The 26,724-nt window shown below is 37.1% G+C and overlaps 1 protein-coding gene across 2 annotated transcripts in view; it reads left to right on the top strand.

The window, feature by feature from the left end:
* Positions 1-24,513, top strand: part of RPRD1A (regulation of nuclear pre-mRNA domain containing 1A) — a 40,152-nt gene extending 15,639 nt beyond the window's left edge. The window contains exon 7 of one of the 2 annotated variants that reach the window (XM_027881890.1): positions 23,546-24,513. In XM_027881890.1, the coding sequence (XP_027737691.1) occupies positions 23,546-23,695 (150 nt within the window). In that variant the 3' untranslated portion in view covers positions 23,696-24,513. Of the gene's footprint in view, positions 1-6,665; positions 6,728-23,545 lie in introns of those variants that run through there. The other variant, XM_027881891.1, reaches the window with a different exon arrangement.
* Positions 24,514-26,724: the final 2,211 nt, after the last annotated feature.

Below are 26,724 nucleotides of genomic sequence, written 5' to 3'. Positions count from 1 at the left end.
ATACAGGAACAGAGAATTGGGTATACATAAATTGATACCCAGGGGTGTTCATGTCCTTTTGATAAGACTGTCCTGTAGATGTTCTAAGGTTAACATGACCTTAAAAATGAAATGAACAAGAGAAGTATTTGATTTACTATTCTCTCGTGTTACTTTGCTTTTGCCTCTTCCACAGACTGATTACAGGGTAAATAGTCTCTTACTACATTTCAAATAAAAGATCTGATAGTCTGAAATCTTACATGACTTACAAGTGTGAGCAGGAGATCATGCAACTTTTTTCTAGAAAAAAAAGACAGCCTCACTCTCATTTTGACATTGTGGAAAAATGAAGCATTGCTACACTTAGTGTATACTGGGTGACCCAGTTTCTTACATACTGTTTCTGTCAACTTACCACTTAATATTGGGCAATATGCTTCCAAATTTTTATGAAGGAAATGTTACTCTGGGAAGTAAAACACTGCTGTGTTTTAGCAGCTTGCATTTAATTAAGACATTTTTATTGATGATGTCACTGTCTTGCATTCCTGATTTTCTACAGCTGTATAAACAACATTCACTCACACATCTGGTTATAATTGTGGTTTCTTAGCATGTTGAGAGAATACTATATGTTCACTACATTTTTATTATATGATTGAGCTTTATGGCTCAATATAGTTTGACTTGTCCTCCTAAAGATTTTGTCATGGATTTTTAAGGGTAAACAGCAAAAAGTTATTCACTGTTGTCTGTAGCTCTGGACTCAAAGGCCTTTTTTTTTTTCCTACTCAGTTCACAATTAGTGGTTCAAAATGTAGGCAAAAATGTTAAGCAAACAGTTTAGGGATGGCAGCGGTATAACAGGCCTCTTGTCCTTAGGTTTTGTTTTGCAATACAAGACTGGATTGGTACTACTGTCCACTGTTGCCCTCCACCATGGCCTTAATGAATCACAAGGTGTAGTGCTTTCCTTGCTATTTTTGTTTTCTTTATACCCCTTGTACTTCACTAGAACCTTTCTTTGTCAGTTTATTTCGTTCAGTGACAGATTACTTAGGGTTATATATTTTATCATGCTTCATACTTTTCAAGTCCACTTCAAATAATTCATTTCTTCATAACCTTGCAGCTGAGCAGCTAAAGTGTTGTTCTGAGCTTTAGCTGAAGTCAAAAATTGATTTGTAGCATGAGCCCTACACTGCCCTTTGTTAGGGGATAGAGTTTACAGCATTGTAAGTGATCTACAGCTCCGAGAACATGGCAGCAACTCAGTAACTCAAGTTAATCTGGAATTAGAGCTGAGCTGCCAACAGTGCAATTACAGAACTGGTAGCTGGAAGGTAGCAGGAATTGGGCAGTAAGGCTCATCCACACTCATCAGGACTTCTGAATATTTAAGATCTTCTGGTACGTGCTTGGCAATGGAAATAGTGGTACCAAACAGACCATGTTGTTGGATCTCTTGACATGAATCAGTGCATTAATTTCTATTCAGGATTGCAGCTTCAAAAATTGAAGCTGAGTTGGCAGTGCTTCCACTTTGTGGATTATGACTTCTGCAGAAACAGGTGTTTAAGTTGATTCAGATATTCTTGAGCTGAGAGGCACATGACTGTACACCTCTTCTTTTTATAATAAAGGGAGGAGAATCTTCACCATAAGTACTTTCTTTCTCTTGTGTCCCCATTTCAAGTAATTTGCATTGTTTTTCAGAGAAATTTATGGAGCTCTTAGGAATCAGGAAGTAAATGTAGGTTAAGGATCTCTAATGGGTGAATTCTCTTCATCCTGTCTCTCCCCATCCTACCCTGTACGGAGTGGAAAATGCTTTGGAAACAGGCTCCTATGCTTGGATATTTTTGTAGGTCGGCTGAAAGCCCTTGCTCATAGGTTGGCTTTGAATAGCCGTTTAAGAGTGTAGTAGTGTAAATGCTTTATTAAAGTCGAGTTGCACAGTGCAAGTCCTTTAGTGAATATAGTCATGGGGTTGTTGTGTTTATTTAAAAACAAACAAACAAAAGGAAAACTCAAAAAAAACCAAACCCCGAAACTTCAGTGAGCTCAGTAGTTTTGATTATCTGCCTGAAAGTGACTGGAAAGAGTAAAGTGATCACTGAAATACTCTCCTTAAGGTTTATTTGGTTAGAGGTTAAGGTGAGGGAATGTTTAAAATAATACCTAGGTTGCATCTCTTTTGTGCAATAGAAGTAGACTTGCAAAGCACTTCTACAGGTTGATAATGTATCTTTTAAATGTGGTTGCTTTGTTTCTGTGAGCACTTTTTTCAGTGGCAGGAGATACAGTTGTAGAGTTTTGTAGCAGTAATTTGGAGGACTAGAGTGGAGAACAGCAGCCTGTACATCAAACACAGCAAAGCAAAGTCAAGTGGTCAGTGCATTTTGTTGCCCTCTGTTGTACACATTTTTTGAGCGTGATGCTTATTTGACCCATTTCTTTTAGCAAGCTTATAATCTATGTGTACTTGAGTAATAAATATACCTTTTTCTTATAGTAACTTAACAGTTGCAGGCTCAGATAACCATGATGCATAGTTACTCTGTTTCAGTACCCCAGAGAGTATTAGACTTCACAGATCAATTCTGAACAGCAGAAACACTTGAAGACTTCCACTTTTTAAATTGACTTGCCAGATATTTGACTATAAATCCTGGCTTTACTAAAAGATCAAGCAGGTTGCAGGTTGTACTTTGCTTATCCTTGTAAAATAAGGATAATCTTTGCTTCAGTTCATCACATTTTAAAGTAGTAGTTCATCACATTTTAAAGTATTGCTAGTCACCTTGAACATGCTCTAGTTTTAAAAAAAGGGTATTAAATGTTACAACTTTTTTTTTTTTTTTAGCAATTTCACCCTTATTTGTGAAGAGTGGGGTTTTTAAACTTTCACTCTGCAGCTTACCCATTACTTCTTATTTGAAAGGGGAAAAAAGTACAAGCTACCACAAGATAACAGTACTTTAATCCCCTTGAGGTACCTTTTGAATTCTTCATTATAAAAATACAGAGAGAAGATACTGGTCTTACCTAAGTAGGACTTGCTGTTGTTTGCAAGGCTTTTAGACAGAATGTTCCTGGCTATTGCCAGCCAAAAACTTCATACTGTTAACCAAAATGAATGGATCTATTTGTGTCACCTTCAGAAGAACAAGTTCTGCAGGTATGTAAAACCTTGTGCAAACATCTGAGATGCTGGGAAATTGAAAAGGAAATAATCAGTGTTCTGTCTGGAACTTCCTAAATTTTTGAAGGACAGCTATAGATTGGCAAGTGGCTTTGTGTGGTGCTTCCTGCAGCAGATGTTTCCTTTGCTTTGATCAGGTGTTTGCTGGAAGAAAAAGAAACCCTGGATATAAGAAATACTGAAATTGTAGTGCCTGTTTGTGTCGGTAGTAGCAGTGAGGTTTTTTCAAGTTAAGACTACACCTTTTCTGCAAGCCTTAATTTCCCACAGTAATACTGTTACTGTTTAAGACTTTTAAAAAAATTTGATGCTTGTGTTGCTAGACTTACTAAATTGTAATAATTTTTTTTCATCTGTATTGTGAATATGAAGTTAGCAGGACTGTAATCCCTGCCTATATTGCTCCCACAGATAATAACTTGCTTTTGGAATTATTTGTTAAAGCAGCAATAAACTCTAAATATAAATATAAGACCATGCTGGGTAGTAACTACAGGTAGTAACTACACAGACTAAGCATTGGGCTTTTTCTCTCGGGAATTACAAAAGGAAACATCTGTAGTCTTGATTTCAAAAAAGAATGTTGTGGATGGAAAGGAGGAGGGAAGGGAATGTATTGGAAGGCTCTGCCCCACGGTTGGAGATTACTTGTGTAAACAAATTTAATGAAAATCTGTTGTTTTAGCTGATATCTCCTGGTAGTTTCATTTAATAGGAAAATGAGCCAGTGTGTATTTGAAGATAATTGTGTTTGACTCAAAAGCTGTGCTCCTTAGTGTTCTCTTTAAATAGTGTCCTAATTAAAGCCTGTGTTGTTAGGCTGATACTCAAAAGTTACGATTGGAATTTTTTTCTGCCATCATTAAGATCTAGAAACTTTAATGTGTTTTTTTGTCTAATGAGCTTCTATATGAAGTTGAAGCACCATGCTCAAGTTGCACTTTACTATGCCCTATACCAGTACTTAGATTTTTTGGCTGCATTTCTGATAATGACTTGCCTCGTGTGTTGGAAGATCTGATGAGAACTGCTTCTAGGAATTTCTGACAGCAGAAAGAAATGACTAGAACATCAGCTTGCTTTTTCTTTTAACCTTACTGAAACAACACAAAGCAGATTTCATTCTATCTCAGTGACAGACTCCTGATGTTTTCACTTAAAACCACTGTAGTGTTATACAAAACAAGCGATTTGTGTGAAATCTTATGTAGAACATAGCAACACTCATGCTTTTGTGGACAGAAGGGAACAGTGTTCAGGTGGATAGCAGCTAGCTGGTTTTGAGATGGCATTTAAAGAAAATGTGCATCCAGTGTACTTACTGTAGATCTTGGGCAGAGTGCTTGTATTTACCTCTGTCCTCATATCTACCTAGGAAAATAATTCATCAGCTTAAGTAAGCATTTGAGGTGGCAAGTATTTTCAGATCTTGTTAATGAAATACTAAATTAAATACTGTTATAAGTTATGTTTTAATGTCAGCATAGGGGAAAGCAAAAAAAACTGGCGCAAACTAATTAGTAAGTGTAGGTGGTATCTTTATGACAAAAACCTCTCTGCATTAAAAAAAAAATAAATTGTATTATGACTGAAATATTCCTGTTTTGGAATATGTCAGCATTTTGTGGTACATAAGCATAGTGCACTTTCCATGTGGTCCTGTTTGGTTTGTTCAGGGTTTTTTTGGTTTGGTTTGGTTTTGGTTTTGTGTTTTTAAATCCAGAACTTGAATTGAAATTTGCCTATTATTGAGTCCATCAATTATGAATAAAATATCACTGGAAATAAGAACACTCAAGAATTCATATGAATTTTACATGACATAAGAATAATTTTTAGTGTTAGTAATTTTGTTGCCAAAATGATTTGAGTTCATGTGAATCGAAATGGAGGAGTTCATAGTTGAGCTTCTTTAAGCAGACACCAAAGCTGTTCTGTTTTCCTAATTTAAATTCATTATGATCTTATGTAATGGTCCTACTGAACTAGTCACAGGGTTTATTGTGGCTACTGCAGACAACTTCCATCTTTTCATCTAAGGCTATAAATGTAGAGGGCAGAAATACTCTTTAGTAGGACTCAAAGTGAAACTGAATTTTACAGATCAAAAGCATCACAGTTAAACCAGTGTCTTAGTATAGTAAACCTTTGGAGTTTACTTCAAAAAATAAAATCCAGCCCCCCTCCCTTTTTTATTTTTTATTAGCTACTTCTCATTCCTAAAAAGCTTAAAGAATAGTAGTTCACGGAGCAGTAGGTCAAGAGCCCCAGCTGAGAAGAGATGAAGACTGTTAGGGAATATAATTCTTAGCTGGGCTGTGCTGAAAAAATCCAGTTTGTAAAAACGCTTTATCTTTCTGTTATAGCTCGCTGGTGAAAAACGGGGTTTTGAGTAATGATTCCTTTTATCTAATAGCAACTGTAGTTCAGTTAATACTGGCCTGATTCTGAAGATTCATCTCCAAGAAGAAATTATAGCCCTTTTTCCTAAAGAAGCCAGTCTGGTAGGCTTGCCTCCATACTGAAACACACAATGTGTGTACTCTGAATCAAAATGCTGAGGGGGAAAGAGGAGTAGGGGAACTCCAGAACTTTCACACGGTGCTACAGGTACCTGACAGAAGTGTTTGTTCTTCCATTGATTGGAAGCTGAGATTTATGTTCATATATATGTTTGGACACATGCCTGCTGTTTAGTGTCTTGGTTTGTTTTTTTTTTTTAACTTCCTGGCATCTTATTTCAAAATGTGTTCTTTTAGAAGCTGGATTATTTTCTTCATACCTAGATTTTTCCTGACTGAGCAGGGTGTGGTACATGTGTCTGCAAAGCAGGGAGAACAGCTTGGAACTATGGATTAAAACATGACTGAGGACAATGTGGAAACATGAGATCTCATTTTGAAGCTGTATGCGTTAGTTATTCTGAGGGGGTGTAATGGAAAGTAAGAGCAATTGGGAGAGCTGTTTTAGCAGCAATGAGGAAACACATCTGTTGTGCTTGCTGAGAATTTCTTAGCTGGGAAGAAATGGAGGGTTTTTGTCACAGAAGTGCTCAGCACCACCTGATAGGTGTGTAAACTTAGAGTTTTATTCTTGCCTTACACTTGCCTTAGAGTTTTATTCTAAACCAAAGAAATAGCCAGAGTATATTTACTTCTGCATTCAGGCTGAAGCAGTTGTGGTGTTTTTCAATTTTGGCAAAAGTATAAGAATATTCTGTTGGTCTAATTTGGAGTTGGAAAAGTTTTTCTACTGCCAAAGTCTGGAATGTTGTGGACTAAAATTGAAGGAAATAAGGAGAAACAGAATCCTGGAAAACAACACAGGGTGATGGATAAATCCTGTAAATGAGCTCTATGTTGTCTTGGAATTTCGTTTTATTTATATAGTGTGAAGATGTATCTCTGAGATAAAAAGTGCATGAAGTTGACATTTTATCAAATTAGAGAGGGTAAAACATTTTTCTAATATTTCTCAGCTACTGCTGGCAGTTACTGGCAGAAGGGGGGAGAGTGAATTGCTCTTATATAAGACTTAAAGGTACTGTCCGATTTCCTGTGATACTTGACTGTTGCAGTTATGCTGCCAGTTGTATCAGTTCTTTCATTTGACAGGGAAACAAATATTCTTGAAAGTTTGATAAAATTACTTCTGTGAATGTGTAAATAGAAGAGGGGCATAAAGGAACGCTTCAGCAGCTCTTCTCCCTTCAGTTTGCTATCCTGAGCCATAACATCCACTTCTCTTTGCCACAGCAATGGCTGGGCGATGTAGAAGATATCAAGGGATATTGAAGAGGAAAGGGGAGAGTTGGAGGGGCCACACTGGGTGGGAGTTACTGTGGGATGGAGAATTAGACTAACGGGGATGCAGTTAGGACATTTGGCTGTTGGTTCACAGGAGTCAAATAGCATCATTATTTATGGAACGTTCTTGTACCACTGTGCTGCCTCATCTTGAATAAATGTGCTACTGCGGGTATTAAGTACCGGCATGTGATAATAGAATTGAAACAGTATTTCTACAAAAGTAGTCTAGACTGCCAGTGTTTTTAGATGTTCTCTCCAATATCACTAGCTGTTTTTCTTTCTTACCTGATTCAGTATTGAATTCTTTGGTTTTCAAATTCTTTAAATTCTTTAAATTTCAAATTTTTTCAATTCTTTGTTTAATTTTCTTTGTCTGTGAAATTGACCTCACAGCGGTTTCTGAATTCTCTCTGGGTTGGTAATTTAGAAATATATTATGAATTCAAATTGATTAAAAAAATACCCTACACATAGTTTTCAAATTAAGTACACCCTTCCATCAAGAAAAAGAAGAAAAATCTGCTGTTACAACTTTTTTAAATTGAAGAAAAGCTTCAGTATTTGAAATGAAATGGTACATATTAAAATGGAAAGATTTGAAACACTTCATTGTCCAAGTGTCAAAAAAGAATTTTAGTTACTTGTTTTTCCACACTTCTACATTACCAAACTGAAAAAAATACTTTTTTTTAAGTCAGTGAGAATAGTCTTTTCTACAGGCATAGGTAGGAGAGAAATGTACTGGGACTTTTTAGGCAGAGACAAGTATATTACAATTTGATTAGTGGAGGAAGGAATGACTCTGATGAAATGAAGTTTTGTTAGGAGGATTATCTGGCCCCAAGCCTTATCTCCCTGAATCAGACTCATTTCTCAGTGCGAAAGAGAGACTCTCTCTCCATATTTGGGTTTGTTTTCCACAGCATACACACAATTTTTAACTGAGGATGAGAGAGGAAGCTGAGAAGTAGAAAAAACACCACATACTTCCTAAAATAATTGTTGAAGTTACAGTAGCTGTGCACCAGGGGGCTGGGATATTAAATCAGTACTTTGTGATTTAGCACAAATCCTGAATTATTTGAAACTATTCTGTGAGTCTCTTATTTCAGTGTACGCTGATGTTAAATAGGTAGAAATCACTGTAAAATTAAGCCTTAGGGCTTAATTAAATGTCTAACTGTAAGTTAGACATTTCCCTGTGTGTTTTGGTGGGTTATTTTCCCTCATCCCCATACATCCAAACCAGAAATTTTTATGCCACTCCATCTTTGAGGCCTTGTAAACCAGATGTGGAGAATTTGTTTTGCAGTCAGCTCATGCAGCAGTTTTAAAGCTCTGCTGCATCAGAGTTTGGGGTAGAAAACATGTAGTAGCTGCTTTGTTAGTTTTTACATTGTAAGACAGAGGGTCAAGTTTTGAGAAACACAGAATTGAAAGTTGGAGATAAGCACTGAACTTTTCAGTTTGACCCTTCAAAAGACTCTTCTTTTAAAGTGAATTCTGAAAGTAGAACATTAACAATAACATAATGGAAGAGGGTTGAAGAATCAAGATTTACATCTGACTGCGGTCTTAGACATCAAGTAAATGCTTATTTTGCTCAATTTACTCAAATACTTGGTTTTCATGACCCCTTTCCATTCTTAATTATGTATTTCTTCCTTTTTTTCTCTTCAGTCAGTATCAAAGGTTCATTTTACTCCAGCCCAAATACTTAGTTCATTGGCCAACAAAGGGGGTAGAGGGACATCATTGTTTGCTTGTACCACAGTTATTTTTGCCTGTAAACAGTTCTCAGATTTTATGTGGAGCACTGAGCTCCTTATAACTTTTTTAAAGACAAGCCTCAGAACTGTTGTGTTCTCAGTAAATGTGAGCCCTTTGATCCTGGGGGCGGTAGAAAGCAGGAGACAGCAGACGGTATAACTCCCCCAAGTGTTACATTTGGCAGTGTTTCAAACACAAAAAGTTTTGATGTAATTTATTTCTAGGTTGCTAGTAGCTACCAGAGTAGGAGGAATGATTCTGCAAGGGCATTAGATATGAAATCACATTTTCTGCATCACATCCCTATTTGCTATTTGTAAAGACCCATCACTTTATTTCTTCTTTTCTGCCCTGTCACTTACTCCGCATTCTCCTCATAACACGGTCACTAAGAGAGTGCTGAGAACGTTGTGTTTGTATAGAACCTCATCCTTTGCCTCCCTCCACTTTGTCTTTGCTATCCTATGTATCCAGACTCAAAAGTGAAAGCTGAATCTGGTGCTTTTCATTGCCCAAGTGTCAAGGTGAAGCCAAGTTAAATTCTAGATGTGTTCTAGAAACATCATAAAATTTCCTGTCTTAAGTTACCTGTTTTCTGATGGAGATAATTGACATCCATCAGAACCATCCGTAGTGAACCATGTGCAAAAGGTGGTGGCTCGTTTATAAGGTCAGTGTATCTGATAGATAAATTTGGCGAGCTGTGCCATCATCAACTTTATTTTGGAGTATTTGGCATCCAGAGAAAATTGGGGGTTTTGTTGAACTCACAAACTTCATGGGTAGCTTCGCTCCTTAGCTTTTCAGTCTTACTCATCTACAATGATTCCATAATAACTAACGTGAGAGATACTGCACTGGGTACCAGTAGATCATGGTTTCCTCTTTCCCCACCTTCTGTCTTCTGCCCTAGGAAAGCTTTTAGGTGGTGGTGATTTTTGTTGCTGCTGTTGTGTTTTAAACCACCAGAACATTAAAAAAATCTTTAGATTTAGATGATTTAAATATAGAAGCTGTACCGCTCTAATTAGTATTGCATACACTGACTGTTTAAGCAGAACAATTTAGTATGCCATTTTGAAAGACAGGCATTTCTTGTGCTTGCTGTCATGGGTCATGTAGTTGAATTGAGTGCCATTTCCTGCACAGAAACCCATTGTTTGGCATAGGATGATATTAGATTCAACCTCTGTACAGAGAATTAAATTCTGTCTGTGTGTGTACCTATTAATTTGCCATAACACAGTTACCGTGCTTAGCTTATCTGAAGATATAGGAGTGGAAGGTCCTTATTTATAATATTCTTATCTGTGGAAGAAATCAGGCATTCTTGCGTATGAGTGTTATCTCAAAGAGTTTTTATTGTCAGGCTGAAAGATTGTGGAACAAAGCAGTAATGCAGGTGCAAACCCCAAGCAGAAAGTATGGTCGTTACACACTAGTTTAGTTTTGAGGAACCTGCATGAACTTTTTCAGACAACATGTTCCTCTCAAGAACTAACAATTCCCAGTTTTCTGGATTTCTTGTACAGTAATGCTGTCTTAGAACACAGTAGCAAGAAATTTAACATGACAAAGCTATTTTCCAGAAAGCAATATTTAAACCACTACTCTTGGTTTCCTGGCTAGCTTCTCACCTATAATTTATATGGATTGTCATTGCATTCCCTTGCTGCAGTGACTGTAAGTGAAAATCATTCTAATGTCATTGAAAATGTACTGGGCTTTCCTTCTGCAGCTGTTTTGTACCCATGTTCTCAGCATTTCTGGAAAGAAGCACCTTGAAACTTCTTTTTATCTCCTGGCTGATTAGTGTCTTCTGCTTTGTGCAGAGAGAAGAATCAAGGCTAGTTTTCTGGAACACCAAGAGCTTCCTTTTTTCCCAGCTCAGACTCCAGCAGAGCTGCTATGCTTTGTGCTAATCCTTGAGAGCTAGAAGGATGCTGCTTTATTATTTGGCTTACTAATATTATTGGGTGTTACTTATGCCGGATCATGCAACTACTTTCAAGCCAGGTGGTTGAAAATTATTGTGTTGATGCATGTGTAAAACACAAAATTATTATTAGCATAATTTTTTCCAAATCTAACAGTTCATGATGGAGAGGTTCCTGTCAGTGTGCTGACTAGGAGCATTTCACTTATTATTTTTGTGCCCTCTGTACTCTATGTGTTCATTTACAGCTTGGCAAATATCCTAGCCCGAAATCCTTGAAGGCATGATGGATAGCAGCCACTGTAGTCGGTGGAAAATTAATGTTCTTTTCATGCAACATGATCAGAAAAATTGTTCACACTCAATAGCAGCTTCTGTTAAACAGCAAGCAATAATGCTTAGGCTTCTGAGGGTAAATCCGTTTGTGGGCCATAGGATAGATAATCTTGATCACTTGAACTTCAGGTTTGGATTTAGGTATTCATTGTCTTGTAGTGTCTGAATAACTAACATTCAGTTAGGTAATAACTAAAAGAGCAAAAGAGTTTACAGAAGCTACTCTTAAAAATACCCAAAGTGATAAAGACTGAGATGCATACAGTAGGTTTTAATGATCTTCAGTTATAAAATACTGAACATAAATGCTGGAACTGCATCTTTCAATGTAATTGATAAAGGCTTAGCATTTAAATACATATTTTCTAATTTAAGAAATCCTAATTGTATTACATGATTTAAGATTTAGAGCAAATTTATTTTCTGCACATGAGCTAGTGCACAAGCTTCAATAGGAGGAGATTGCTGGAAAATACTGAATTTCATTAGAGCTCCAGTAGAAACAAAGCTATTAGTGAAAAATATACATGCACAGACACTGCTATGAGGGTCAGCAGGCAGGCTCTCAGTGCTGCTGTGGCAGGGAGGGATACGGGGCAATTCTGATAATGCTATGAGGTTCAGAGTTTCCATGAAATAATTTCTGCAGGAGACATGTTCTGTACATCCCTCAAAATATTTAATGGCAGAAAATCTTTCTCTTATGCTGCTGCATACAGACTTACTTGTTGAAGCATGTTGCTCGCTGCTTCATGGCACATGTGTGATTATCAGTGCTTTTTCTTCCAACACTGGGGCACGTAGCATGCTTTTATGTGATGTCAGAGAGCTTTTGCCATGTTGCACAATAAACTTTATCCTCCGAACTTCAGTTGATCTGGCAACATAATGAAATATGCCCTACACAGTTGCAGCTTTCTATTTCCACATGAATGACTGTGGGGATGGATTTTTGCTGGTTTTATTTGCTGCTGTTCTCTTGACTCTTCTTGATAACTTAGCTGTGAGCAAGTCAATTTCCCTGAATGGTGACAAAAGCATGATTTTGTAATTTATTCTTTTTAGCTGTGAAAAGAGGGACAGGTGTGTCCACTGCACCATCGACAGGCTTTCAGCAGAGGCTCCTCTTGCTGTTATTGCACTATCGAAGACCTGCTAGAGCTGGCTGGGAGTCACTGAGGGACACATTTGGGTTGCTAAGCCGTTCAGCTTGTGGTGCCCGGCTAGGCAGCATTTGCAGGGTGTCAGTATAGAAATCACCTTTTACTTTACAAGGCAAGCTCTTTAAATTTTATTTATTTATTTATTTAAATTTTGAATGCATAGTGACTTGTACAGTCACTCTTTAAGATGGTATCTTAAGTTTGGGCGCAAGTCTTTATATTGTATTATAGGTCATGGTTAAATGATACATAATTTACTGTAAGTGTACCTTGGATTTAGTGCTGTTCATTGTCGTTTTCCCCCCACCCCTACAGGGGGGAAACATTGCACTTTTCCATGATGATTGCACTGCAGAGTGACAGCAAAGTGCTCCTAAGTGCTCAAGCTCTCTGCCTCATAGTAGGGTGGAAACATATACACAGGGGAAATGTATATAGTTCTTGGTAAACACTCTAGCCCACCACATGTCCTGGCAGGTGGGTTTTGCTGTGGCAGCCAGTCAATCCAGCTCTTGCCCAAGCTTCAGCTGCAGGTTCAGACCTGCTGGTTTTGTTTCCCTTGATGGAAGTCCCAGACGTCAGGTACTGGGTGTACTTTATTTTTCTTTCAAACATCGCATTTACAAGAGATCTGGAAGCATGAGCTTATTCACAGACCAGCCTTAATGGTTTACTGAGGAAGTAGGGATAGACAATTAATAAAAAAGTTTTTAAATTGCCCTACTAGCTGTGTATAGTGAATTTGTGTTCAGTTTAGTTTGCCATCATGGTAAGCCCTTTTCTACAGCCAGAGTGCAGTTTCCATTGCTACTTCAGGTCTTGTTTACTCAAGGAATCTGAAGCAGCTCAGGAGTGAAATGAGACAGGTTAATATTTTTATTTTTATTAATTTTATTTATTATTATTATTTTGCAGTTTGGACATCAAATCTGCTAAACCCCATGTACTTCCTTGCTTTCATGAGACATTGTAAGGAAAAACAAAGGAAAAGCTTCTAGAATCTTATTTTAGTCTGTACAAATGGAAGTAGAGCCTGAGGTTTCCTTTAGAACCTTTAGTACAAATTTAAAGCAGTATCAAGTTTGTGAGAGCAGATTTAGTGTTAATAAGGGAGAAGATTAGAGTGTCTGTCATACAAGTAACCCAGGGTAATGTCCTTGGTGAAAATATATCTAAGTGACTTGCATTCTGATATGCAAGAAGCACATGGCAGAAAAGGAAATTTAAGTGATTTATTAGTTGGTATAATTCTATTTTTTTCAACACTGGAAACACAACTGGTTTAGAAAATAGAGAAATAGATGAAGAATATAGAGAAAATGATGAAGAAGAGTAACTGTTTAGATGCCTACTGAATAGTCAGAAATCTCATTCATTAGAATCTTTATCAGGAATATCTGAAATGCTCTGCTTTGAAATGAATGGTTCTTCCCTATGTTCCTCTCCATTCCAAAGTAACACATTTATTAAAAATTGGATGAAAATTGGAAGAACAAAGGATTTTTTTACGTTATTTGCTTCCCTCCCCCCATAACAAGTCTACTGAATTTACTCACTCATGCTGATATTTGTAAATATCAGTAGTAAATTACTTTAACAACACTTAATTTACTATGTTTGCCTCATGACCTGATCTTCCAAAGTTTGTCCACAACTGGATGAAGATAGAAACACAGATCTACAAAACAGAAAACCCCACAGGTACTCTTTAGAGCTTCTATATAAACCAGAATAAAGGTTTTAAAGATCCTTTTAATGAAATATAGGTGGCTTGAATGGATGAAAGAGGCTTTAAAAAGCTAAGACACTTCAGATTGAAGTGATTGCTAACCTCTGATAGATGTTATCAGTAGATCACAGAAAGATGTGCATTAGTGAGGTTACTGCAAGCTGTAGGCTTTTGGGAACAAAATAGTTCATAATGGGAAAGAAAAGTTCAGAAAAAGAACTGTAAGTGGCTTTCCTTGTTCTTTTTAATGTTATTTACTTGCTCTATGTTCTGCTTTCTCTCTAGACTTTTTCTTCTCTGGTTGTTCATAATTTCTGCCCTGACAACCTCATTTTTACACCCTTTTTGTTATAAAATAAAACCCGCTATTTGAGCAATCTGGAATCTGGTAAATAATGTATAAAATGTGAATGTGCCAGATTTGCTGCCTGAAATTGATTGATTGGTAAGAGACTTTCACATTGTGAATTTTTCTTGTAATTGCTTTGTGACTTTTTTGGTATCACTTTGCTAAGGCAGACTTTTTAATACTTAAGCTTGAGGGTAAGTACTTTCTTTAAATGATAGAACTTGTATTTATGTGAATTGTTGGAAAATTTAGATTCTGATCCTTAGTGGTTGTAGAACAGGTGCAGTTTTGCTTGTTTCATGCATAGTAGAGTTTTCACTGGAGATATTCCCACAGGGCAAGTAAATCAAAATTGCTGCTGCTGCTGTGTTCTCCTTTCCAACTTTACCTTTCTTAACGCTCCTATCCCCAACACTAAATACTACATTTGAAGTATGTTTCACACAAAATGTGAGAAAACCACAAAAATCACCATGCAACACATCAACAATTAGTCTTACAGAGATGATTATTCATATTACTCATGTAAACTCTAGTTTCAATTATCAGCTGACACTGAGCACTTCCAAGTACCATTAAAAAATCAGGCTTGTGAATATGTATCTTTGAGCTGTAACTTAATGCCCTTCTTTAGAATCTGTGTCTCTAAAATGGATATTTCAACCTACTTAATGAAACTGTGAGAATGAGTTGACAAATGCAAATGTAATATCAAACTGTCTACCTGAAAATTTCATTAGAGTGTACATATATGGGATGACCCAGTGCCTTTCTTGGCTTATTTTGAGAACCATTCTTTAAAGATCTGTGAGAAATAGCCACAAGCTCTTCAGGTAAGGCCTTTCTGGGATTGTAAGGTGGCTGTCCTTACAGCTCTTTCTTCAGGTTGGATAGGAGTAATTTATGAACTTTGAAAACAAAAGACAAACATGAATAATTAAAAAAAAATAGTTGGAGGAGGTTGTTCAAAAGGTCCATGACCAGTTTTATGTGGATAGACCTGCACTGATTTTTTAAATGAACAAGGTCAATAGTCTGGGCTTATCTGTAGCTGAAATTTTGGGCCCTCTATCTGCATTGCATTTATTTATTTCACCCTAAATATAGCTAATACCCAATCTCAGGTCAATAAAACACTTTGAATCAAACAGTTCTCATTTTCTTTCTTGCTCATAGGTTAACACTGAGTGGCTCTATACTGCAGTTGCAAAAGCTATATGCTTCAGCCTGCTTTAAGTTCTCTGCTGCTCGGATTAGACTGCTACTAGTGCTTAGCCTTGCTACAATAAAGTTAGGCTTTATGCTTCTTTATGCAGATCTGTCTTTGACAAAAGAAAAGGATTTGAGACAGTTGTAACGTGACTAGCAATAGATAAATCCATACCTGGTGACCTACAGTGCTACTTTTGTTCTCAGTTTCATTTTTCATCTTCAAAAGAAGTACATGAAGTCTTGGCTTTACAGCAATTTCATACTTTCAGATGTCCATTTGTCTCTGTTAAATAATGAACTTCAAAGTCCACGTTTTTGTGGTTCAACACTCACAGCATTAGATTTAGAAAGATGAGTTGCATGTGTGGAATCTGAAGTTGGAACTGAGACTGTTGCAATGACCTACAGGCACGGGGTGCGTGAAATGAGAAATGTAGATCTTAACGCACACAATTTTTATAGTTCAGCTGTTAAGTGCAGTAAATATTTGATCCTGAAGACTTTACACAACTATTCTTAAATGCATTGATAAAGGCATGTTTTTCTTATAGACCATCAAATTTTTTCACTTATAGATTCCTTTAAAATGAAATCCTGGTATCCTTTAATTGAGATTTCCTTTAGATTGTTTGTGGATGATTGAAACTAAGAAGGTATCTATAAGCCTCCAGCCATTTAATTTTATTTATTTATTTTCTTATTTTCAAAACTGTTCTGCTTTATCCCTTCTGTGTCTGTATAGAGTATCAACTTGAGTATTTGAGCACAATTGCTCAGAATTGTTCTGAAGTATTTGATTGCTTGTCATCAGAAGTTCTCCAAAACTTCATTCTGTCAGGCAAGGTTTGAAACTTAGGGATTGAATGTAATTTAAGCATCTCTTGGAAGTGTGTAGTTTTGAGTTTATATAATGGCTAAATTTTCAATCAGATAAAAATGCTGTATCAGATAATAAAATACAAGGAGGCCAGATTTAACCTTAAGCAGTTATCTTTCTTTTGAGCTGCTGCTCATATCTGCCATCCTGGAATGCTTTAAGTTCAATCATAGTCCTGTAGAGATTGTCTAATTAATGTCTTTATATAGTAATTTCTTTTATAAATTAATTAATCACCCTGGACCTTTTATGATTGAGTGGAGATAAATATAAACTAAGTAAGCCTAGTAATACTCCTGCTAATTAAGTTTAATCATAGAATCATCAAAGTTGGAAGAGATGTTCAAGATCATCCAGTCCAACCATCCACCTAGCACCGTCACTGTAGCCCCTAAACCACTAAGCCATATCATCCAGTGCCAGATCCAGACACCTCTGAAAACCTCCAGGGATGGTGATTCCACCACCTTCCTGAAGGCTTGTAAGTTCCTGTTTTCTTTTCTTCAGCTTTCCCAAACATTGACCAACTTTTTGTCAACAATGCCACAATCCTCAATAATGAAGTTAAGGACAAGTTTGTAATTTGAAATCAAATTATTTATGTTCTTTCTCAAATTACTACAGAATAGGGAAATCCTTCTTTCTGAGGGGATATGTATTTTGATATACTGAGGAAAATCAACTTGAATTTAATTAAATTACAAGCCTTTGGAAAAATCTTGCTTTTATATGCTCATCAGAGATTTCTTAAAACATTGCTAACTTCTATGAAGAACTTCTCTGCCAGACAGTTTTCTAGTTCAGACTCAAGAAGGCTTCTGCAATTGCAACTGTGTGCAGTTGTTCTCTAGGCTGATCAGGGGCCACTTGGCTGTTTGCTCTCTATGATGTGAGAGCAGAGAAATTTAATGCATGGGTTGGCCATGGCACCTGTGAGTCTGAGTAATGGAGAGGTGGAAGCCAATCAGTTTGAATGCAAAACTTGGACAAGTTCACATGGAACTTGGCATCAGAAGCTTTGGAGATTAAGAAGGATCCAGGACTAGACATTACAGTAAAGAATGTATTAGGGAGTGACCAGCCAGAAAAGCATAACATCATGTAGGACTGAAATGGGAGGAACTGGAATTCATTTGGACTAAGAGAATGGAAGCAAAAACTGGTATGAGGTAATAGAAAAACCTCATGAAGGTACTATAAAGGCAGAGAATAGAGACAGGCCAAGTATAGGACTGGAGAAAAACAGGTGTAATGGGACCAAAACTATAGACAGAATGATAAGTGCTGAGGATTGGAGAGGAATTTAGATACAGAGTCAGAAGAGCTGGAAATGGGAACAGGTAGGTAAAAATCAGTTGTGAGTGTTTTTATTGCATGTGAATAAAGGCACAACAGGAGTCTGAGAGGCATTGAACATCCTTGCTGGACAAAGGTTGGTTCTAGGAACAGTGATCCAGGAATAGAGATGGAGGCCAGGAGTCAAGACTGCAGTGAATGAGATTTGAGATGCAGTTTTAGGCTGAAAGGAGCTGGACAAAGAAATTGCGTATTTGAGGAACGGGAAGAATAGTTTGTGACCACTGTGAAGGATTTTGCATTTCTGATAATCACTCTTCCGATGGGAAATGTCCTGATAAAATGCTTTGTTCCTATTTACTACTGCTTCACTCAGGAATTTGTGATTTGAAGACCTGCAGTGTATTCCGGTCTGTACCGCAGCATAACAGTTCATGGTAGACAAAGTCACATAATCAAGCCTTCCCCAGATGTTCACTAATTTAGTTTGTGGTCTTCACACTTCTGAGTTCATTGCTTCCTGTTGCTTCATTTGCAGACAGGCTGCAGACGGGCTACTTTGACTTAATTCAGAAAATTTGTTTTGAAGTGTTAAGTTCTTGGTAATTTTAAGTACTAAGAAAAATGGGATACCCAGAATTAGATGATGCATTTCATTTTGATCTGTCAGTTCAAGGAAGGTTTCTGAAGAATAAATTGTGTTTTGTAATGGTGAAGCATGCCATTAGAAAACCTATGAGAATATAAGTAAATCTGCACACAAAATAGTGTGTACAGTTAGTAATGCGTGGGGCAATGCACAGAACAATAAGGAGTAAACAAAACAGTCACTAGGTAGGTGTGCTCATTGCTCATTTAGCTCTAAATGTGACAAGATGTAATAGAAAACAGTTAGATATTAACACACCAAAAAGTTGCAGCTTTCTTCCAGAAATCTGTTTTCTAGGAAATACGCAATGTGCAACAGAAGGTTAGCCAGGTCAGTCCTTTCCTAAGCTTATCATAACCGTCCTTGGTTTTTCAGCCATGTGTGAAGCATATAGATGTGTTCCAACTCAGTTCAGTGTCTTAAATGAAAGCTATTTCAGGAGTTTGTTTGTCCTTAACACTGGTAAATAGGTTGAGCTTTTAATCATAGTGCTGAAGAATGAGGCATGCCAAATTTTAAAAGGCAGCACAAAATTTCACCCTGCTCATCTGTTTTCCAGGGTGATAGGCTTATCTGGCTCCTTTAAATGTAGTTGTCAGTCTTCCTTGCAGAAAAATACCCAGACTGGGTGAGGCATTTGATTTTAACAAAGTGGAGTCTGTTAAAAATCACTGTGATTCTGAACTTCAAAATCTAGATATCAGGTTATCATATTTTATTTTGTCTTAACCTTTGAAAATTTCTAGTGGTTTCTGCATTGTTGGGCACAGCACATGAGAAGCCTTGCTCTGTGACACAGCTCTGACACCTGCACCTGAAACTGGAAGGTTGTAACAGACATACAAAGTCAGAGATTTCAGTTTTAAATATGGTATACATACCGGCCATGGATGTTGATGTACACACATGCTCTCAACACCTTAAAAGCCCTTTAAGCCTTTTGGGGTTTGTTTTTTTCTGTACTGAAATTATTGATTTCCACCTTACCTTTCTTTCTGTAGCTAACAGGGGTGCAGATTAAATACTGGCCTTTTCTGCAACCTTTTTATTCTTGCTTTGCTATACATTTCCTACTACACAGTGTTTAGATGCATACCATAGCCTCAGTAATAAGATAAAGGTTCAAAGTCATATCAATGTTGTAAAGGGAAAGCATATCCACAAAATTTCAAGTTGTTTTATCTGTACCGCCTTCCTATGGTAATTGCAGAAACTTTATATTAAGATCTATTTTAGTTGGAAGGGAAAATATTCTCTTCAGCCTGTTTAGCCTGCCCACATTTTTATTATTTATGGTGTCTGTAGTGTCTAATCAAAAATTATTTGGCTTTTTTACCTGGTGTTTATTTGATAGATAATCACTATTAATCTAGATGCTGAATCCATGTGTTGTTAGCATTGCTTTCACAAAATATCCATATCCTACACTGACAAGTAATGGAAACTGTAGTAATCAGTGGGATTCTAATGAGCAAAATAAATTGTTCTAATTATCTCATAAACCTGCTTTTATGACTGGAAGTACAAAAAATTATGGCTTGAAAGTAGTGTTATCTTAAACCACTGGAGAAATTGAAGAGACTTTATTTCCATACATCAGGTTGCCCATATATCCCGAGAGTAAGGTTCTCCATAGGTAGGAAGGAATGCAAATTATTCTCAGTGTAGCCAAAGAAAGCATCACACTTCTGCCTGTCCTTGACTGTTTGAAGTAAATAGCTTGAATCTTGTTTCATTTACACAAGGGTAATTGGAAGTATATCCTAAAAATCAGCATAATGAAATTGAAATTCTCCATGAGGATTTCCACTTAAAATTTTCCATTTATAAGTGTCAAAAAAATGGCTGAATTGTTATTTGGTTGTGTAGCATACAGCATTTCTAACGGAGCAAAGATATCAAAAACAACACTAAGATATCCTCATTCCCATGCCTCTGCTTTATTTAAGTCACACTCTCAACATATAGGTTGTAGTACCTGTGCATGCTATTATGATAAAATAATAAAGCCTGTACATACAATGACTGTTCTTGGTAATGAGTACTTGATACTTGTATTCCAACAGACCAGGACTGCTTAGGTAATGCCAGAACTACAATAGCAACCTTAAAATTATACGAGGAAACCTTTTCAAAAGTCACTAGTGATTTTAAATAAAATCAAACTATGAAAAACATCTGTCTTGAAAGTACCTCAAAACTGCTGGGTCACTGCACTTGAAAATCAGCCCTTTTTTGAACTTGCTCACCGGTCATCAAAACTGGAGATTTCCAGTGTTTTCTAGAATGGTTTCAGGAGTGTCATGGGAAAAGAGGTGCTCTGGATAAGGTGAATAATTTTTCTAATTGTGGGGGAGGATTGCTATGAACATCTAACCTGCAGTTTCAATCTCACGTATGCTTTGGATTAGCAAAATTGGATTAAAGTTGCATTCTGTAGCTTATCAATAATATAATGAACTACAAAACCTTATCTATTTTTTTTTATTTACTATAGTTTTATAGTTTTGAGCAAACTTTCTCAGGGTTCTCTGTTTCTGAGAAGGCACGAGGAACAAGTTTTGGCTACCAGTAGTGTGCATTATGTCAGAGGTGTTGGTGAGAGGAAGATGACTTTTTATATGGGAGACTGAATGTATGAGAACATTTTCCTTAGTGAAAAAAAGGAACCTACTGTCAGTAATATTGATCAAGCTGATAGTCACTAGGCAACAAGTGCCAGACGAAATTGATATGGAAAATGCTGGATGTCAGAAAAGTGATGTTCTTATGGAAATTATTTATTATCAGCTAAAGGGAATCTTAAAGGAGGAAAGCAGTTGACAGTCTAATATAAGGCATGTTTCAGGTTTTGGAGTAAAGTCTTGTGAGAATATAGCTGCTAAGTCTGTCACTAAGTAATTGTGCATATTTAACGAGCATCAGGCTTCAAGCTTATAAAGGGATACTGACTTGTTGCTTCACATTCTTGGAGAATAAATTTGTAGAGGATTCAGCTGTTTACAAGAATTAACTGCTGGAGGGATTTTGTAGTTGCCATCTTTTATGAAATTTAGGCCTTTGGAGTGTATTGATTGATTAACATTCTAAATATTGCCAAATTGTTTGTTTTACTAAACAATGCAACCTGAAAGCTGTCTTCTCCTTTAACATTAAAATCTATTCCCTAAAATAATAATCAAGAGTGTGTCTCTGCAACCTCAACTAAAATGCATAGTTGGGTGCAACCTCAACTGAAATGCAAATGCGAAGGGTAAGAAGTAGCCTGTTACTGGCGTTTTACATGCTGGCAAAGGACTATGCATCTTGCGCAGAGTCAGATCACTGACGCCTCTCAATGCTGCTGTAATATTATATATGAATGTGTATTCTATATGAAACAGTGAAGTATTTGTGACCTTTGGGCATTATTGTAAGGATACAGTATCAGGATACAGACCTTAATTTCCACAGCTATATCCTGAAGTCATTTGTACCAGAGAGAACATTTGGGGCAAATGTGAGCAAGGGATGGTTTTTAAAGGACCAAGGGATTCACAGTTGTAAGACTTCTTTGGTCATCTGTATCATAAAAAAAATGCTGCTTTACCCTGTGTACTGTTACCAAATGTTTACAGTTCCACTGACTGGTTATCTGTAGTATTTTCACTGTGTTTAATGTCTTGTAAGACTCTAAACTGTATGTAATATTTGATTTTAAAAGATAAATGATATCAAGGAATTGATGATCCTTATTCAGGGACACTTTGTTCCTCTCTATGTAAAGATTTAATTAATTTTTAATTATTTTTTAATTATTTATTTTTATTATTTTTACCATCTTGTTAAGAATTTATGGTATCTTGTGGTTCTTTTACTACCCTTGGTAAGAAGGTCATGCTGCTGCTAGTGGTTGCAATTTTTTTTTAATGTGTATTGGACCTTGTCCAATAATCTTGATCAGTCCCCCAGGTATGTGGGGATACACTTTTACTAGCGTATTGGGTTCTACTACCAAAAAGTCCTTTCATTGTCCTTCCTTATTTTTCCATGCTATGTTTAAAATTATCTTTAGATAATAAAGAGCGTGATTGTTATCTTTTGTAGACCTTTGCACAGTGTTTGTATACTTGTTGGAACTTCCAAGTGTTTTGGCACTGTTGCAGGATGATGTAGAGTTTTTTGCCCACTATTGTTTAGAAGTGGTTATAATCATGAGATCTTGGTTATCCATGAGTCAATTGTCCAAGCTGTAGGTTAAGTATTTGTTGTTATTTCTAGCCATTCCCAGGCTGCAGCAAAACCTGCAGCCACTCTAGAAAGCATCTGCATTTGATGTGCTGTGAATTGTGGTATAATTTCATGAAGCACAACTTTGCCTGCTAATGCTTAGCTGCTTCTGCTTTCCAAACTTTCCAAGTATTTGAAGTTTAAATATTTCTATGAATTATACCTTAATCTTCTTATATTTTTGAATAACTTTTCATTTTATACAAACTGGTATTCTTCTCCATTATGTCTCATGTTCTTAATAGGTGAGCACTAACTATATTTCAGTGCACTGATTTACAGTTTTAAATACTTCATCTTGTATAACGTTGTTTCAAGTGAAAAGTGTCTCACGATCATTAAACTTATCAGTTATGAGTGATATTCCAACACAGAAATCCTAAGTTTCCAATTCAAGAAGTTTCCCAAAACTCAGGGTTAAATGCATAAATGTACTGACGAAGTATGTTTTTTATTATAAAAGTTAATACAAAATTATTCAGCTTCACTGGGCAGATCAGCAGGCCTGGTTAGAGGATATTTGGTTGTTTTTTATTCTTTCATCAATATGAGGTGAAAATAACTTCTATATGACTTTATCCTCCCATAGTCTGTGAGCGGTAATAGTGTATGTGTATCAAGTCTTTATAATAAAGTTTTAAGAATAATTCCATTTTACCAGTTACGTGGGAAAAAGCCTGTGGTTTTGTTAACTGGGATCGTTTTCCTTGTTTTGCATTTATGTACTTAAAATTCAAAGCAAAATAATACCATGTCTGTGCTTTTGAAGTCAGTTGCTGAAAAAATGCTAGAGCTGATGCCTGTCTCCAAAATAGCCAGTTTTCTGGTATCTCACCTGTTAAAGCCTGTTTATCTAACTTGCAGAAGGAATACTTAAATTGGAAGTTAACTACTGTCAAGTGCAGTAAGTAATAGGGATGGTATTAGCAAAACAACCTCATATTGAATTCTTCTGTGTTACAGGAGTACAAACGCAAGTTAGCCAGAGTGTCCCAAGTACGGAAAGAACTCAGGTCAAGGATCCAGAACCTGCCTGATCTCTCACGACTTCCCAACGTCACAGGCAGCCATGTACACCTACCGTTTGCAGGAGACATCTACAGTGATGATTGATTACAAGAACATCCTTCCATAACCTCTGCTTTTCTGTGAAATGAGGGGTAGGCCAGACTGATCGGTACTCTTGTAGTATTATTTTTGTATATTGTTGGAGAGTGTCAGTAAAAATACTTTAATAATTTATAAAAAATGGTTTAAAAAGTTGATTTGTTTACTATTTTATTGGCGAGTGAACATAAGGGTACATTTATAAAAGTGGCATATGGGTCTGTTACACTGAAGAATTAATAATTATCTTATCTTTTGTAAAGATTTTAGTTGGGTGCCCTGTAAAAAAACATGCTAAGATTTTTCTTATGTACCCTGTATTTAATGTAGATCAACATATAATCAAAACATAATTCTAACTTGAGACGTTTCCGTTGCTAGTGAGGGAGTGAAATGTGGAAATCACAGGCTTAGATTTGCAAAAAGGTCAATGCAATTTAATGCAAAGTTAAAAGTGATCTTACTGTCCATTACGTTTAAATTACCCACTCCCAAAAAAAGGAAGTTATTTTGAGGTAAATGTTAATAACCAATTTTCTGTTGGAAAACATAAGTCATGTTACACTGAGCAGATCTTTAAATTACTCAAAATACTGCAATATTTTTGTATCATTTAAAAGTCATTGTGTAGAAACTATACAATTGACCAGTTTAATTATGTTTCGAAATTGTAACTTTTTACAGCTGCTTAGTTTCTAAATGGAGGGACCATTCATTTGTACTCTAATCTCTTTCTAGAACATCTGTCTCCATCTAAAAAGGTTAATCCCAGAAATGTGAAGCTATTTTACAGCTTTAATTAAATGGAAAGGTCATTCTCTAAACTGTCTCAATTGCTAAATGCCCATTATTAATGTTTGGCAATGCTACATACCATCCATATATGAAGCAAGATGATGATACAGCCGTGCTGTACATCCTCTTCCACTGAGAAACCTTGAAGGCCGGCATGGGCTACCAGCTCCCCACCTGGACCCAACCCAGCAAAGATTTCTAGATCTCGATCGTCTTTTTCTCACACAACAGGAGGAGACAGTTCAGATCTGTGTATAAGTCAAACAGCGTAAAATTATTGCCAAGTTAAAAATCTCTGTGTGGCACAAATGTGGTGTTTGTCTATGAACAGCTGAATTTGTGAAGAATCCTTGTCAGCGTACTATGCATCAGCTTTTAAAGTCACTTAAAGATACAGACGGGCAACCAGCAGATTGCTGGTAAGTTTGGGCTTTTTGATCAATCGGAATGAGGCATGTAATTGTTGAGGAATGATTTTAAAAACGCCTATCTGTACCTTGGGCATTTGTATGAACTGTCTAATTTCTTCTGTCTCCACAGTAGCTATCCCAAAAGCCCAATGATGTCCTTTTGGATCTTTGAAATACCCACTCCTGAGGTCATCTATGCCAGGGATGCATGGGGCCTCTAGACCAGTCACAATGGAGTGTCTGTGCCATTCCTTCCCTGTCAAGCTCACTTCAGCTTGCAGTAGAGTCAGTTGTTAAGATCCTCCTGTCACCCCAGAAATAGAGATGGATTCTGCCCCTACATATCTCAGTGGCATCAAAGTACATTGTGCACCAGTGTCAACTAGAGCCTTATATCTTTGTGAGTCTGATGTGCCAGGCCATTGGATCCACACAGTCCAATAGACCCGACTGTCCCTCTCCTCTGCCTGGCTAGAGGCAGGGCACCCCTAGTCCTGGTCATGGTACTTGTTGCTCTCTTACCATAAATATGACCTGGAGGTCCCTTTGAGCGGATCACATATAACATCATCACTTCTATACCATTTGGAGTCTTGACCGAGAGACAGGAGCAGCGTTTATCCTTGAAGAGTTTCTTGTGGTACTTGTTCCTCTTTTCAATTCACGTACCTGGGCTGCTAAGGAAGAGGTGGATTTTCTGTCCCACCTTCTCGTATCTTCTCCATGCTCATGGAGGTAAAACCATAGATTACCTGGGGGAGTGTACCCTCTCTCCTCTCTCCTTAGCTGGAGGATGCCTGCTCCTGATAGCAGAGACTCTTGTTTACCCTGGCGAATTATGGAAGATCTCTTCCTTAATTTCCTCTCTTAACTTCTGGTGGCCCTCTTCAATCTTCTCTTCCAGGCTTCGGACATGTTCAGCCAGTTTTGTTTCCACAGAGCAGATGTGGGCTTGTAACACGCGCCGCAACAAAACCCGGCTCACAAAGTGGTCTGCGCAAGTGCTGAGTTTGAAGCAAATGAGCCTTTATTGAAGGGACAACTCCCTCTTTTATAGAGGGAACCGTGGAATGTTGAGGAAAAAGGAGAGTGTTTTCCATATAAGGTAAAAGGTAGGAGGGGATTATGCAAACTTAGGCATAAGGAGGAGGGTATAAAACCATATAAGGGAAAATATGGGTGGGACATATGCAAATAGAGGAAACCTCTGCAATGCAGCAAACAACAGCCAATCAGGAAATAGGAATAAAGTTTATAACATTCTGAGGGGAAAACAATCTTAAAACTGGGTTTTGTAATTACCAACTATGTATTAGAATATTTGTGTAAAACATATAATAAAGTGGGACAAAATACACCACTGTAAATTGTCTTATGAAAGAAAGGCAAAAAGTCCACAGGGGAAAGTCCTTCAACCACACAGGGGAATATGTCTGCACATGTCCCCTGAACAGAGGCATCAACCTAACAATAGGTTTAGCCACATGGTCTCTTTAATAAAGTCCTCAACTGAGTCCTGCTATCTTCTCTCGGCTTTATTTGTTTTTTGGGTAGCACTCCTTCTTCCATAACTTGTAGTCCTTCCACTGTATTTTGCCACTCCTGGCAGGCTCGTAATGGGGCAATGACAGAGTCTTCATAAATCCTGAGTTTACCAACCTTGTCCTCTCCCTCCCTCCATTGCAACATTGCTAAGTAGTAGGAATCCATTTCTGGCCTGAGCCGTGCAAACTCTAACCACATCTGGGATGTGCTCTGTACACTGTCTGGACTTTTAGGGAATCTTTTGTCTTCTGAAAAGATTATCTCCAGTATGGCTAATTCTCTCAA

The sequence above is a fragment of the Empidonax traillii genome, unplaced genomic scaffold, assembly GCF_003031625.1.
Source record: "Empidonax traillii isolate 1590-97213 ecotype Southwest subspecies unplaced genomic scaffold, ASM303162v1 scaffold98:size2021230, whole genome shotgun sequence".
Taxonomy (NCBI): Eukaryota; Metazoa; Chordata; class Aves; order Passeriformes; family Tyrannidae; genus Empidonax; species Empidonax traillii.
The sequence above is the reverse complement of the archived record's forward strand: the minus strand, read 5'-3'. Positions and strand labels throughout refer to the sequence as shown.